Below are 16,005 nucleotides of genomic sequence, written 5' to 3' on the forward strand. Positions count from 1 at the left end.
GGGCTTTACACCAAACTCATTATGACACAGAAAAGAAACCTCCATACTCTAACAGGAGGCCCCAGATGTAAGAGGTGCTCAGAATATTATGGAGAATCACGGTCATAATGATAATAGCAAAGATCATATAATTAAATGCAAAGCAAGCACAGAACAATTAAATATAATTCCTTCAGTATGGTTTCAGGTAGTGTTGTGTGCAGTTCTGTCAAGGACCTTGGTTTCATTTCTCAGCCCCAAATGGGGAGAGAAATTGTATTATAAAAATCCCTTTGGGTTTTATTCAAATTTTACCTATATTTAAGGTTTACCATCATATGTTGATTCTCTATAAAATATCCAAAATGAGAAGGGTAGTCTTTTCTGTAATATCCTACCTAAAAAGTATACTTTAATTCAGAAAATAAAATGCTTCTAGTAGTAAATAAAAGCAGTCATTACTGATAGGTATCAGACGTCATCTTTGAGTGTTTACTTAGACATAACACTATAGGAACAAGTGAATATTTATTGAATTCTGTGAGTGTAGAGACAGCTAATCTTTTACGTCAAACTGGAGCTTATTGAGATTCTGTCCTGATTTCCAAACAATATTCCATGAGCTGAGTAACACGTTGGTATTGAAGGGATAACTGACAAATGGCAGAAAACACAGGCACAGCTTGTAGGACTTTTATATTCTTACGACAAGTGGATGAAGTACCTATCTTATTTGAACTCTATAAAAGAGAAACTCTTCTTTTCCCTAGGCTCACAATTTAGATGTCATTCAAAGAGCTCTGCTATAACCAAGTTGTCCCAAATCCTGCCTTGGGGCCTCAGTCTAGCAAAGAGAGAAGGATACTGACTTTTCCAAAAGAGGCTCAGTGTGAGTAAGTGGACTTGGTTGTAAACATGGATAAAGTACAATAAAACACAATAAAATAAAATAAATGACAGTGACAGATCAGTGAGGGATTCCAGTCATGCACTGGCCAAAGGCTCATGGCTTCATCCAGTATGGAAACACTGTACTAAGAAAAAGTATAGTTACAGAAGGTTTCTAATTTGGGACACATATGCATGCATGTGCATATCTACATGGTTTCGCTTGTGTGAGCATGTAAGCACTGTCATTCAGTGCATGTGTCTTATCAAAAACTCGGTATTTCATTAGGATGTATATTTGTATGAATCTACATATTTAAAATACCTGAGCCATTGTGTACCTTTGTATGTATTCACGATCATATGCACTTATTTAAAGTTATGCAAAAGTGGTTATGTCTACAGTTGTTTTCTTTGGTGTTTTATTCACAGGGAAAGAAGAAACTCTAAAAAGATCTTTTTTAATTTTAAAAAAGTTTTATTAAATGTTATTGCTTTTAAAAATTTTGTATAATTTTAAAGGGTACAAGTGTAGTTTTGTTACATAGATATATTGCATAGTGGTGAAGTCTGGGCTTTTAGTGTAACTATCACCCAAGTAATGTGTATTGTATCCATTAAGTAATTTCCCATGCCTTACTGCCCTCCCATTCTCCCACATTTCTGAGTCACTAGTGTTTATTATTTCAAACACTATGTCCAGGTGTAAACATTATTTAGCTTTCACTTATAAGGGAGAACATGTAGTATTTGACTTTCTGTTTCCGAGATGTTTCACTTAAGATAATGACCAACAAGCATAAGAAAAAATGATCAACTTCATTGATAATTTTTTAGTGTAGGTAACTTGCTTCTAGCTCTACTAGTTAAATTTACTTCTTCTTCATGGTGAATTTCACATTTTTATGTTTTCCTTCTGGAGACTTTCCTTTTTGGCATCTAGAGTCAAGCCAAGGTAACTAGAAAGAGAAGAAATTGCTGAGTCAAAATCCTCTCCTTCTCATGACTCCACATAAAGTCATAGCAGAGAATACCTCTACCTACATGAATATATAAAGAGTTACTAAGTTCACTCCCTATGTGTCTAGATATATGTGATAATGCACAGAAATGAATTCACACAAACTGGCCAACTAGGACATATGTACCAACACAAACAAGCATGACACAACAGATATATATGCTGAGAAATATCAAAATACACCAAGAAAGAAAAGCAGCAGTATTTGTATCTTCATGCAGACTTTGACATGGCTAGATACAGAGATGAGAGAAACATCTTACAAATAAGCATAAAATAACACATACTTTTCTTTTACCTTTTTACTCTTTTACCATCATAAATAAAGGAAGAAATCAAGCCTTTTCCCTAGTCACTCAGATAGTGAGTGATAATCCTCAATCTCAATTACATCTTTTGAGGATTATCCATGAACAATTTTGTGTTGTTTCAATTTGATAACTTCCCTTAAACTTCCAGGGCGTCTTCTCCTTTTCTCAATTTTGTGGGCATATGCTTAGTAAAGACTGTCATGAAAAGTCATTACCTGGGGTGTGGATATAGATATGTACAAATATGTTTTAAATGAATAAAATTTGTCATTATGATAAAGTAACGTAAAAATAAATAAACATATGTTTAAACAGTTAATCATCAATGAAATTACACTGGCCAGAGAACTGAATGATGAAACTTTTGTACTCTCTTATATTTTGTCCAATCATAATGGTTAATATTTGTTGAGAATTGCATATTTTCCAGATACTGTGTTAGAACACTACATAAATTATTTAATCTTTACAACATCCCTATGAGGAAGTAAGGTATTATAATTATTTCCTTGCTCATTCTGTAGTTGAGGAAACTGGAGAACAGAGAGGTAAGTAACATTCACCTGGTCACACTGCCTTATGTTGCACAGCCAATTGCCTTTTTGTTGACAGTCAACAGTTTATTATTTTGCCACAGCATAGCTGAAAACAAACAAACAGAAACCTGTGGGCTTTATGTCCAAAACTTCCTCTCTTCACTCTAACTTAATCCTTCCAAAAACACCTAAGTGACTTTATAAACTGAAACTTCTTAATGATGCAGTGGCGAATTTCCTTGGTCTTGATGCTGTAGACAATGGGGTTCATGAGGGGTGGTACCAGCAGATACACATAGGACATGAGGAGGTGTACAACGCGGGGCAGATGTTCACCAAAACGATGCACAAGAGATAAGCCAATCATGGGGATGTAGAAGAGCAGTACAGCATAGATATGAGAGATACAGGTGTTGAGGGCTCAAAGTCGCTCCTGGCAGGATGTGAAGCTGAGCACGGTGCGAAGGATGGCAGCGTATGAGAGAAACATGAGCAGGGAGTCCATACCCACAATGCAGGCCACAACAAAGAGCCCGTAGATGTGATTGACAGTGATGCCAGAGCAGGCCAGCTTCATGATCTCCAGGTGAAGACAATAAGCATGAGCCAGCACATGGGAGCAGCAGTACTGGAAGCGCTTCAGGGGGAATGGCAAGGGGAGGATGAGGAGGGCACTTCTAAGCACTGACCTTAGCCCCATCTTGACAATATGTACAGGTATCAGGACGGTGGAGTAACGCAGTGGGTTGCAGATGGCCACGTAGCGGTCAATGGACATGGATAACAGAACTGATGACTCCACTAGAGACAAGGTGTGAATGAAGAAGAGCTGAGTGAAACAGGCAGGGATGCCAATCTCTCTGGCATCAAACCAGAAAATGCCCAGGACAGTGGGCTGTGTGGAAAGACAAAGGCCTAAGTCTGTGAGAGCTAGCATGCCCAAGAAATAGTACATGGGTTCATGGAGAGTAGCATCAGTACGGATGACGTGGAGAATGGTGAGGTTCCCCAAGATAACTGTCAGGTAGATGAAGCAGAAGGGAATAGAGATCCAGCCATGGAGACCTTCTAGACCTTGGAAGCCCATCAGGAAGAAAGTGGCTCTTTGGAGGTTGCTATTATAAAGAATTGCCATAACTTTACAATCTTGGATTCAGAAACCTGCAATATAAATGAGATTCCTGGAAAGTGACAAGGCTGAATTCTCACTCATCTAAATGTCCCAAGATCAGCCAGTAAGGAAGCATCTGCAGATGGCATAGGGGAGAACTGGGTGGGAGCTGATCTATTAGCCTTTTCTACTGGGTCTAGGAAGGAGACTTTTGATGGATGAAGAGGCGAATTGTAGTAGGCAAATCTGAAGCCTGGAACGAAGGAACATCTTGGAAGAATCTTGGACTTCAGAAAACATTTCTAGAAAAGGGGAGTTTTGGATTTCGTTCTGAGAGATATGAGGAGAGATGTGTGTCTTTAATAGCAGGGCAATTAAGCCAGGACTGGATCTAGAGATAGAGAGGCAGAAGAGATTTACACCAGGTTTGAAGCACAAGGAGCAAAGGAGAAAAATCTGAAATCACCAGGAAAAGCCTGAAATCTTTGGTTTAGAATGAGGAAACTAAATCAGAAGGCACTCAGAGTGAGTTTTGCCTGTGGGGCTGGGATTGATATGACATCTAGGTATCCAGGTCTATTCCTGTAACATCTGAACCGAGTTCTCCTTTGTTCTGCCTTCATAAATTTTATTCAATTGCATTGAAAAATGCTCTACTGAGTTATATATATACATAAGTGTAGTGTGACTAGTACATTGTCACATGCATTAAAATAATAAAAGATAACATTTCTTAAATACATTACAAACCTGTTACTTTTGTAAGTGCCTAATGTGTATTACATCATTCAACTCTGACACCAATTCTAATTTAATTCTAAAATTAAATTTAAAATCCCATGGGTTTCCTATCTTGGAAAAGTCTATGAATAGACATTTCCATTACGTAAATACCATTCAATAAGTCAAGATGGATGACAACAGAAGACACATGTGTTAGAGACCAAGTCCAGTTTGGGATGTGCTGAATTTAAAGATAAATTTCTGGTGAGAGGGTCTAGAGGATATTAAATGTAGTGATTGTGGTGTGATTGAGGGCTTGAGTTACAGGTATGCACCATGGGTATGGAGAAAATTCCTAGGAGATACAAGGTAAAGAGGAAAGACGGGGGTTCAGTTCATAAAACTAGTACTTTTAAATGAGAGCAGGTCACAATGTTAAAACTACAAAGGAGACAGAGAATGGAGAATCAAAGAAATAGGATGAAAGTAATAGTACATAATGTCAATAAAATCAAGCCACCACTGTTGACTACAAAAAAAAAAAAAAAAAAAGATGAAGTAGGAAAAGGTTTCTTTTTTTTGACATTTTACTTACAATGGCAAAGTCATTGTTAATTTTGTTGATTTTTCAGAGACTGTTTTAATAGACTGGAAAAGCATTATAAGGGCTTACCTTATTAGTGGGGTAAGGAGGATTAAGTAAAAAGTTTATATTCTGTTCCATTTCCCTCTGAGAGAAAATCTACAGATGGGTGAGAATATTAGGATTTTGTAGGAAAGAAAGATAGGAAGTTGAGGATATTCTTTCAAAAAGCTTCCTTTTTTTTTCCTGGTAAAGTCGAAGCACATTGAAGGGTCTCTGCTGAAGAAAGAATATCATCCCTCTAGCTTTTGCCACTCACATTTCAAATCCAAATGAATAACAATAAAATAACATAATAATTAGTATAAGAATAAAACCATTCTTGTTTTATGATTTCAAATGAGAAGCAATAAAAGGATACAAAGAGGGATGACAAGGAAAGAGGAAGAAATAAAGGAAAGAAGTAGAGACTTGGAGGGGAACTGGGCTGTGAAGGAAAAAGAAGATATGGAAGGATTTGCAGAGTTTGCTGTGAGCAGCTTAAGCAGTGATGCAAGCCCTTATGGGATTGAGAGCATTGATTAAGTGAGAAAATGGCAACATATTTTAATAAATGACAATAAAGAAGAGAAAATTTTCCATCAGTAAAAGAGAGATTCAAATAAAAGTTTAAATATATGTATGACTTTTCAGCCAGCAGAGACACAGTGAGGCTGGTTTCATTCTATCTTACTCTGAGCCATTTCAGAGTATGAGAAATACCAGAAACATTTGGAGGTCATCTATTATCACATTTATGTCTCCAGACAGAGAAGAGTCATTCTACCTACCTAGTGAGAGGCTGCAATCATAGAATTCCATCCTATTTATTTTCTCACTTTCAAAATATATTCCTTGCATATTATATTTTGGATATGGGTAAGAGGCAAGTGTACAAGGTATGAGGAAAAATAAATAAATAAAAGCACATCCTGACTCACACCCAAGAAATGGAATTGCTGCATCATCGGAGCTCACAAGCCTAGCACAGATTTGGAACTTAATAAAGTCTGCTCAATACATGTGGAATAAATGTATGAGTGACTGGATAAAAAGAGATGAAATGCAGTAGGGATTACACAGAATCCTATTGTCCATTTTCTTCTCAATGGCACTTACCTCCAGAGCAGTGGATCAGAGAAGTGTCATCTGGTTTCCTCCACTAGACTGCATGACACACCACTTTCCTTTCAGCTCTAATTTATTGAAATAAAGGAATGTCATCCTAGGGTTTATGACAGACAGAAAAGAGGTGGGCCAGGCAATGATCCTGATGAGACTCTGACTCCCTCTGGCTCGTATTCCTTATATGATTGCATACAAAGTTGTTAACTATTATCAGCATCTGTCTTTATGATCAGTCTCCGAAGTATCTTCGAAGTACAATCATGACTTTATCTTAGTATAGCGCTTAATTGTTACAAAGTGCTGTCAAATCCACTCTAATTGTCATGATACAATTTAAGGTGAGGAATGTAGAAAAACTAGTGCTTTGAATGATGAGAAAAGAGATGACAGGCAGCAAGGTTTAAACAAAATGATAAACATGACTTTTACAAGATCACACAGAATGACAAAGCTAGGACTAGAACCACAGGTCAATCTTGAGTCCATCTGCCCCTCAAAACTGCCTTGACTGACATGATGAGGGGATTCAGCAAATAGCTAAGACTGAGAGCTCAGTGTGTGGCTCAGGTTCCCAGTGCCTAGTAGTCTCTGTGTTCTGACTGTTGTCTATGTGCTTCTTCTTGCAATGCATACCTGAGTCCTGACAGTTGGAGAGAAAAGGGTTTGGAGGACATACTTCCATTCAGAGCTCAGGTTTGATGGTAGCTCAGCTACAAGACTATTCCCTGTTTAGAATCAAGGCCTTTTCGAAGAGCCCAAAAGCTTCTCCTCAGGGGCCTTTCCCGAGTCTAAGAATTCCCTGATGAGTTCTCATGGCTTTTTCTGAGGATAGAGGTCACGAGAGGCTGGGAAATCCCAATTCTTGAGTAATGAGATAATAAAATCAAGTGTTAAGAGGGGAATCTATCATCTGTCATGCCTGATCTGTGGGCAAGGGATACTAAATGTTACTTTCAAGATGTTAGGATGTTTCTAGTTGTGCATTTCAAGTTGTAAAATTGGTTGGGAAAGACCTAGCCAGGCCTGAAGGTATTGCGGGATGGTAGTGGGGGTGGGGTGGTGGGGGAGGGGGCAGAGAGAGAGAGAGAGAGAATTTATTCAGATTCCAGCACTTTCTAGTCATGTGACTATATGACCTCGGACAAATTACTTAATCTTTCTGAGATTATTTTCTTAGGTTTTAAAAAAGGAATTTTTCCTCTTTTTTTTTTTTTACACACAATCTAGTACACTACCAGACATTCTTCCTGTTTCAGAGTTTCCTGCTAGTATTGTAGCAGGACAAGCGGCAGACAAAACTCCTCAGACACCTTGTTATAGAAGGAAGGGATTTATTTGGCTGGGGGCATCGGCAAGACTTCAGTCTCAAGAGCCGAGCTCCCCGAGTCGGCAATTCCTGTCCCTTTTAAGGGCTCACAACTCTAAGGGGGTGCGTGTGAGAGGGTCATGACTGATTGAGCAAGCAGGGAGTACGTGACTGGGGGCTGCATGCACCAGTAATTAGATCAGAACAAAACAAGATAGGGGTTTTCACAGTGCATTCCTATACAATGTCTATAGATAACAATGTCTATAGTAATCTATAGATAACAGAACCAATTAGGTCAGGAGTCGATCTTTAACTACCAGGCCCAGGGTGCGTCGCCGGGCTGTCTGCCTGTGGATTTCATTTCTGCCTTTTAGTTTTTACTTCTTCTTTCTTTGGAGGCAGAAATTGGGCATAAGACAATATGAGGAGTGGTCTCCCTTAATATAATTTGGTTTGAGTTTAGGGAGAAGGAGAACTCTCCTCAGCCTTCCATCTAAAACCATAGGTTTCTTAATTACCACTGGCCATTCTTTGTGTTTTCTCCACAGTACACACGTAGTTTGAGTTATAATTCAGAAATTTATACTCTAAATGTCAATTTCATATCTTCAGATGGTTCACCAACCTATTTTAACTACCAACATCTATATCAAGTGTTTTTCCAAAATCAATGTAAACAATTGGAATAAACATCTGAACAGAATAGCTGGAACGTAATGGATTTTAAGTAACACAATTATTTAAATAATTAGTAGAGGGAGCATAATCTTCAGTTGCCAGGATTGGAATTAATTTTTACTTGTTGTCTTGGTTTCCCAACCAGTTTTAGATCTGTCTCAGATTTTTTTAATTTTTTTTTTTTTTTCACATAAGCCTTAGCTAATAGCAGTAAATCGAGCTGGGATGGGTTGCTGGATATCCTCTTTGTACTTCAAAGTTCTGTTGCAGCTTCATCTAGACATATGGGATACTTGTGCAGTGCACACAGTTCTCACTTTAACACATTAGTAAATCTGAAAAATGACCAGTGAGATCCCGTCTCTCTTTTCTTGACCATTTGCAGTGGAATATTAAAGCTAAAAAGACAGCAGGCAGGGATCTCACTGATACAATGAAATGTAATGGAACACAAGAATGCAAATGTAGCTAACTTTTTCCATGTCCAATTGTTGGCGGGCAATGTATTTGTCAATGCTGGCCCTTCTAGATACTTTTTTTTTTTTTTAAATCAAACACTTTGGTTACTTCTGCCAAAACTTGTTAAGTGAATGAAACTACTAACTACAAGTAGTCTGGAGTCAAAAAGAAATTATTTGATTAAGTAAACCCAAAAATATGTGCAGGAGAGAAAAACCAATGTGTTTAGTGTTTATCATTTATTTGAATGGTATGACTTATCTCACTATTTGAGAACATTATTTTGTAATAAACTCATTAGCTGCAAAGAGTTTGGCAAATGAAAGTTCATGCTTCAAATTTACTCTATTTCTGTTTCTCAGAAAAAATGATAATGAATTCAAACTTTGTACAAAATGTTTGATAGCATGTAGTATGGTGTCAAACTGTGGTGGCCAAATTGACATAATCAATCACATGACAATAAGAAGAAAAAAAATAGCATCAAGGTCAAAAGTTTGTGGATTTTCTTCAGAACACTGTATATAAAGGTGCTTATCCACAGCTACTGAAGGTAGATTCACATGTTATGCTATAAACTCATAACTTTTCAATTAGATTGAATAACTGTTCATTCAAATTAATTTTACTCCCTTTGTTTTGCAGTTTTTCTAGTCATTGTGAAATAGAAGGGATAGCTGTGGTGAGGTTGGCTCCAGTAGCAAAAGCTAGATTATGTTAATTCTGACTCAGTATTTAGATGCTTTAGATAGAAAAATCAGTTAATTTTATGTTTAATTATGTTATTCTAATTCATTATGCAAAGTATAGTTTTTGAGCATTTTTTCTGTCCAAGTTTTATTCTGTAAAACACTTAACCTTATTGTGAATGCTATTTTTGAAAAAAAAAAAAAAAAAAAAAAAAATCAATACATCAATATGATGAGGCTGTCAACTGTTAGATGGCTATCACTGCTAAAAGAGATATTTTGGAATATTAAAAATTTGTCACATCCTCAAAAAGAAGTTCAGCATTAAAGATACAGATTTTCATGTAGCAATAGTACAAATGCATATTTTGTTTTTAGAGGACAGCAATATGATAAAAACAATCAATGCTCTTGTAAAATAGAGAAACATTTTGTTCAAAAATGTACTTGGAATAATCTTGGTGTGAACATAATTTATCACTATATACAGACAATTCTTTCAATTTCTTTGATTTATATATACATTTATAGTAACCAAATTAGGACATTTTGTGGCAAATATTATATTAATTTAAAAAATAAAAACGTCAGCATTAAATTATAGGTTTTTTGTTGTTGTTATTGATCATCTTCAATCAGATTCTAAAGATAATCGAGTCTCTGGAGTACTACTTGGTAAATCAGTCTAATTTGGTGTAATAGATGTAAAGATGTGCTTCTCAGTTCCCACTTGAAGAAACCATTTGTTGCCTAGCTCTAAAGAGTGTGGGTAGCTAATGAATGCTTCAAGGTATACCTCGGCTATCCGGCTGAAGCCACACTCTTCTTGGGATGACCTAATAGTAAAAGAACAAAGTGAAGTGTCAGTGCTGGCCCCTTTCTTGCCAATGGGGGAAACTCCTTTTTTGAGCCATATTTGCTCATAAGCTCCCATTTGGGCTGGCAGAAACTTTACCATCTCCGAATCATGGTCTAATGGCTCCACCTACACAATCCTCATTCTGCCCCTTCTACTTCACACATATAAAGACTTTGCCTTACTATGTCTTTGCTCAAAACAAAATAGACGTCTTTATTCAAAGTACTGAAAAGTTGGATTCCCCCCAAATTTAGATTTAATACTGTTAGCAAACTGAAATTATTTGCTAACTCAAGGCTTGTTTACTAAACTTGTACATGGTTATAGATTGCTTAACTCTTAGAGGAGATTTTTACACTCAAAAATAGTTTTTGATTAAAACTATTTTACTGGTTAACATTTCTCAATTAATAAATACTATATAAATAATTTTTTTTTTTTTTTGAGACGGAGTCTGGCTCTGTTGCCCAGGCTGGAGTGCAGTGGCCGGATCTCAGTTCACTGCAAGCCCCGCCTCCAGGGTTCACGCCATTCTCCTGGCTCAGCCTCCCGAGTAACTGGGAGTACAGGCGCCCGCCACCTCGCCCAGCTAATTTTCTTTTTTGTATTTTAGTAGAGACGGGGTTTCACCGTGTTAGCCAGGATGGTCTCGATCTCCTGACCTCGTGATCCGCCCGTCTCGGCCTCCCAAAGTGCTGGGATTACAGGCTTGAGCCACCGCGCCTGGCCCTAATATAAATAATATTTACATATATACTTTTATTTCTTTTTGCAGCCTTGTTTATTCTCAAATGTGTCTAATTGTTAATTTTAAATCATTTTAATTATTAAAGAGTAGTTGAAGTATTTTAAGAAATTAGGAAAACTCTAAGTATAGATATAGCTAAAGATAACTTATAAGGCTAAAGGTGAAATTAGCACTATTGTAAAAACTCATAGTAGAAAGATAGATAGATATATATTTGTAAGAGAGGGAGAGAGAGAGAGAGACAGAGAATATTGCAAGCTTGAATTTTTTGAGGAAGATAAATGTTCAATATCAGAAATTCCATCAACTAATATGATATTCTGTGACTGGATGAGTATGAAGAGCAATGTGAGACAGGTTCTGGAAGGGTTATCAATGGGGAGTTATGTAAAATCCTTTCGCAGATTACCTGGGTGATCTATCAGCATTTAGTTTCTGAATTGGTAAACATCCCACTTAGTATTGTCCTGCCTCATATGCAGGTAGTGTCTCTTTTTTAAGGCAGGAAGATATGAAATTTAGTTTTGGGTAACTTGCATTAAGTTTTGATAGAGAGAAATGGCATTTTTCTTAGAAATGAGAATGCAGTAGGTTGGTAGCATACATATAGAAGGCTTTATGTCAGGTGGCAAATAATAGGAATAATTCTCATTTTACTGTCTTTTAAGGAGGAAGCATGAGGATTGGGAGTATATAGGGAGACTAAAGAAGCTGGCACATGTTCAGTTCTTTTCTACTCCCTATCATCCTGCTTTCTTGGTTCGGGAGAAAAATGAACGTAGCAGCTCAACAAGAATGCAAAGTAACCATATTTTAAGTCATATTTGATGATCAGCTGAAATAGCAGTTATTATGAACAACCCCTGGATGGAGCTGTTCCATTTTGAACAACTTCTGGATGGTCTCCATCAGTGCTCAGCAACAGGTAGGCACAGACACACAGGTGGAGGTCTACACTGATTCGTAATTTGCAGTTTGTGAAACTGACTATGAAACTAAATAAACAATCATTCTGTTCTGTGTTGAATAAACGGCAGCTCCAAATTATGTATCACGTTCCCCATCAAGAGATGGAATGTATTTCTCTTCCTTTGAATCTGAGCTTGTTCCATTCATGTATAACTTACAGATGCAGTGGAAATGACCCTTTATTTTTTGCAGCTATAGTCCTTAACAAGACTAGAAGTTTCTATCCTGTTTCCTGGTATATTCTCTTTTGTTCTTGAAAGCAATTTTTCTTGGAAACCAGCTAACGTGCTCATAGAAGCCTAAGCTACTTGGAGAGGCATATGTAGGAGCTTAGCTGAACTCAGCAAGCATCAGCTGCCAGCTTTGGGAATGAACCACATTCAAAGTGTATCCTCTGTCCCAGTGAAGGTGTCCAGTTGGTACTATGTGGAGAATAGACAAGATATCCCTGCTGAGCTCTGCACAAATTACACAGCTTTGGTCAAATACATAATTGTTGTTGTTTTGGGTCACTTAGCTTTGGAGTGGTTTGCTATCCAGCTATTTCTGAACATGGTTCCTGGTCAAGAAACCTAATTTTCTTTGTAGTCAAATCAAGTCCCCAAAGTCACTGTCTCAGTTTCTCTGACCTTTTGGCTTTACTTACTACTCTCCTCTGTCAAAATACACATCATTTTCATTAGTTTCTCTCAAGATCTTTATTAAGTGTATTTATTCACGGCATTATAAAAATAAAATTTAATAGCCTTGTTTACAATCTAAGACAAACATTGGCATTGAAGCATGTGTTGGACACAGATAAAACAAACAATGACATGAATAAGTTATGAGAAAACCTTATTTCTCTATGATGTTAAATTGTATGTATGGTTTTCTAAAAGTGTTACAGAAAGCTGAAAATATCTCTGTAGAATATCGTAGGAAAATATTTAAAAGTATTGGGAGAATAATAAAATTTGGAGTAATTATTATAAACTGAGGATTAAAGATGACAATATGTGTGTATTTGTGTGTGTGGTTTTCGTGACTCTATATATGTTATCTCAATGTTTGCTAAGTGTTCACTCATTTATTTATTCAAAATTATTTGTGTTCATACCGTGGGCTACTCAATGTGCTCACAACCGGTATGAAGTAGTAAAAAGGCAGACAATCACTAGTCTCCTGGGATTCACATTCTAATATCAAATAATTGTTTAAGGTCCTATAAACACAGGTTATATATGCAAAAACAACACCTATGACTCTAGGATTACAAGGCAATTTACATGGTATGTAAAATGATTAATAAAGATGGAAAGATTGATATTTAAGAGAAATTTGAAAGTCTATTTAGGCTGGAAACGGTCAGGGAAGGCTTCAAAGTGAAAATGCAGTCTTACTTAGAAAAAAGATTGAGGAAAATAGTTATATCTTCACCAATTATTTTTAAATTATAAAAGAGATAATCTCTAGAGAGTGGGTATAATTAGCTAATTCTAAGAGCTGGGAGTAAAATATATATGCAGAAAAGGTTTAAAAAGCAATAGCCAGAGCTAAGAATGTACCCATGAGAAGATAAAGTATTTTTTTGTAATATGCGCCACCAAAATAAACAATTGAGATATGGTCATTTGGGGTTCTTTAAAAAAATACCCTTTGTAATAATGTAATTGACTAGTATGACTCCAGAATAATAGCTTTTGTAGTTTGAATTTACATCCATCCAAATATGCAGTTAATATACATATTTTAAAAATTTTTAAGTCTGTGCAAGGTGACCTCGAATTAGGTCAAACATTGCATCATCAACAAAACTTGAAGAAATAATTTAGCTCTTCTCTTAATAGGCATTTGTTTGCTACGCATATAAAAAAAGGAGAATACATTTTTATAGGTATTTTTTCATATTATTTTATTGGCATGTACTTTAAAAAGCAGGAAGCAGATACTTCCAGTCTTCCTTTAAGGCTTAAATTATTGGATGTACAATCTTAGAATCAGAGAGCTGAAGTAATTTTCACAAACTCACAGGGGCCTAAGGGCACTTAGGGTACTGAATATCAAAAGTCATTCGTTCTATGAACTCTATCTGACTATAAAATACAAGACCATAAATACATGACTATAAAATAAAATATAATATACTCTAGTATATTATACTTTCTTCCAGTGAAACATTCAACATCTATTTAGTTGCCACTTTAGATTCATTCCCTTTCTCATTCTTTTGATCAACTTCTTTTTGGACAAAGTTTCCCCACAACCTTTTCTCGGATTTGATGGGTCTTCACACAGTACACAATGGGATTCAACAGGGGTGGAACCAGCAGAAAAATATCAGCCATGAGGACATGGATCATAGGAGACACATCCCTGGCACACCAGTGGAGCATGGCAGTACTCAGCATGGGCACATAGAAGATAAGCACAGCACAGATGTGAGAGATGCACATGTTGAGGGCCTTGAACTGCTGTCCGGGGGTAGCAATTCCCAGTACAGCCCTTAAAATCATAATGTAGGAGAAGATAGTAAACACCAAGTCCAGCATAGTAGAAAGTGCTGCACAGAGTCCACAGACAACATTGACTCTGTTGTCAGAACACGCCAGCTTCACGACATCCTGGTGGAGACAATAAGAGTGGGAGAGCAGGTTTCGATGACAGTATCCCAGCCTTTGCAAGAGAAAGGGCAGTGGAAGGATCAAAAGAACATTCTTAGAGGTCAGAAAAAAACCGTTTTGATGACTCTGGGACTAGTTAAGATAGTGCTGTATCTCAAAGGATTGTGGATTGCCACATACCGGTCAAATGCCATTACAGACAGTACAGAGGCTTCACTGACTATAGACAGATGGATAAAAAATTCCTGGGCAAAGCATGAAGCTGCATGAATTTCACGGATATCAAATAGGAATAGTCCCAAAGTGGTGGGTAAGGAAGAGAGAGACAGCCCTAGGTCAGAGATGGAGAGCATAGAAAGCAAATAGTATGTAGGTTCATGGAGGCTTTGCTCTGTCTTGATAAAAAAGAGGATGGTAAAATTACCCATCAAAGAAAGAAGGTACATGGATAAGAAAGGAATGGATATTCAGATGTGACTTTTCTCCAGTCCAGGGATCCCAATAAGGAGGAATCTAAGGACTTCCATTTTTGTGTCATTAAGAGGAGACATGACACATAGGAAGATGGTTTACTAGGTGCTTACCTCAGTGCAGTTGGAAATTTCTTAAACGAAGTTATGGTAGAAGATATTGCTTTCTGTTACATTATAGATACTAAGAGTAGATAATTCTTAATGTCAAACATTTATATTTCTACTGTCAGTTCAGACTGAAAAAAAAAAAAAAAGAAAAGAAAAGAAAAAGAAAGCCAAACAGAAAAGCACATGGGAAGAATATGAGTTGCTTCCTCACCCAGGAGTTTGTTGGAATTTGTTAAATTATCAAACAACTTAGGCTTTGCACACTTAACAATTCCAGACAATCCTTTGACTACATGAAAATACTCATGTCTCAATCTCATGAAACCAGTTATCTTATTTCGATTTTATAAAAACATCTTATTTCAATTTTATAAAAACTTCTTGAGCAAGGAAAGCAAAATTTTGAAGGAAACAGCACAGTTTACTCTGGATTAGGAGGGAAATTAACAAATTATCCCAAACCTATAATCATACCAACGTATATGTATAGGATGAACATTTCAAGTAATAGCAGAACTGGAAGTTCATAATTACATGATCTTGGGGTTAAAAAAAAAAAAAAACCTTTAGAAAATATGTAGTCTGACCCTCCTTCCTATACAGAAGGTAGTCTAAATCATGCTGAATGGGTAGTGATCCTCTAATACATCCTAACTTCTCCCCAGTATTAGCATATTAACTAATACCTAAAGCCTTCTACTTCATGGTTGAATACTCAGATTAGTTTTCTTCCTTGAATTGAGTTGATATATGTTTCTTAAATTTGTTTATCTTATTTTCTCTTCAGGTAC

At 36.6% G+C, this 16,005-nt stretch overlaps 3 protein-coding genes across 3 annotated transcripts in view; 1 reads left to right on the forward strand and 2 right to left on the reverse strand.

The window, feature by feature from the left end:
* MMP26 (matrix metallopeptidase 26) overlaps positions 1-16,005 on the forward strand; it is a 323,658-nt gene that overhangs the window by 230,613 nt on the left and 77,040 nt on the right. The window lies entirely within an intron of this gene.
* LOC105542966 (olfactory receptor 51G1) lies at positions 3,157-3,870 on the reverse strand. The gene has a single exon (XM_011984692.1). The coding sequence runs from the start codon at positions 3,868-3,870 to the stop codon at positions 3,157-3,159; it is 714 nt and encodes a 237-aa protein (XP_011840082.1).
* LOC105543147 (olfactory receptor 51A4-like) lies at positions 14,244-15,079 on the reverse strand. Its single transcript, XM_011984944.1, is given in 2 exon segments — positions 14,244-14,752; positions 14,755-15,079. Coding segments are annotated over 2 exon segments (834 nt in total).

This window comes from Mandrillus leucophaeus, unplaced genomic scaffold (assembly GCF_000951045.1).
Source record: "Mandrillus leucophaeus isolate KB7577 unplaced genomic scaffold, Mleu.le_1.0 Scaffold1065, whole genome shotgun sequence".
Taxonomy (NCBI): Eukaryota; Metazoa; Chordata; class Mammalia; order Primates; family Cercopithecidae; genus Mandrillus; species Mandrillus leucophaeus.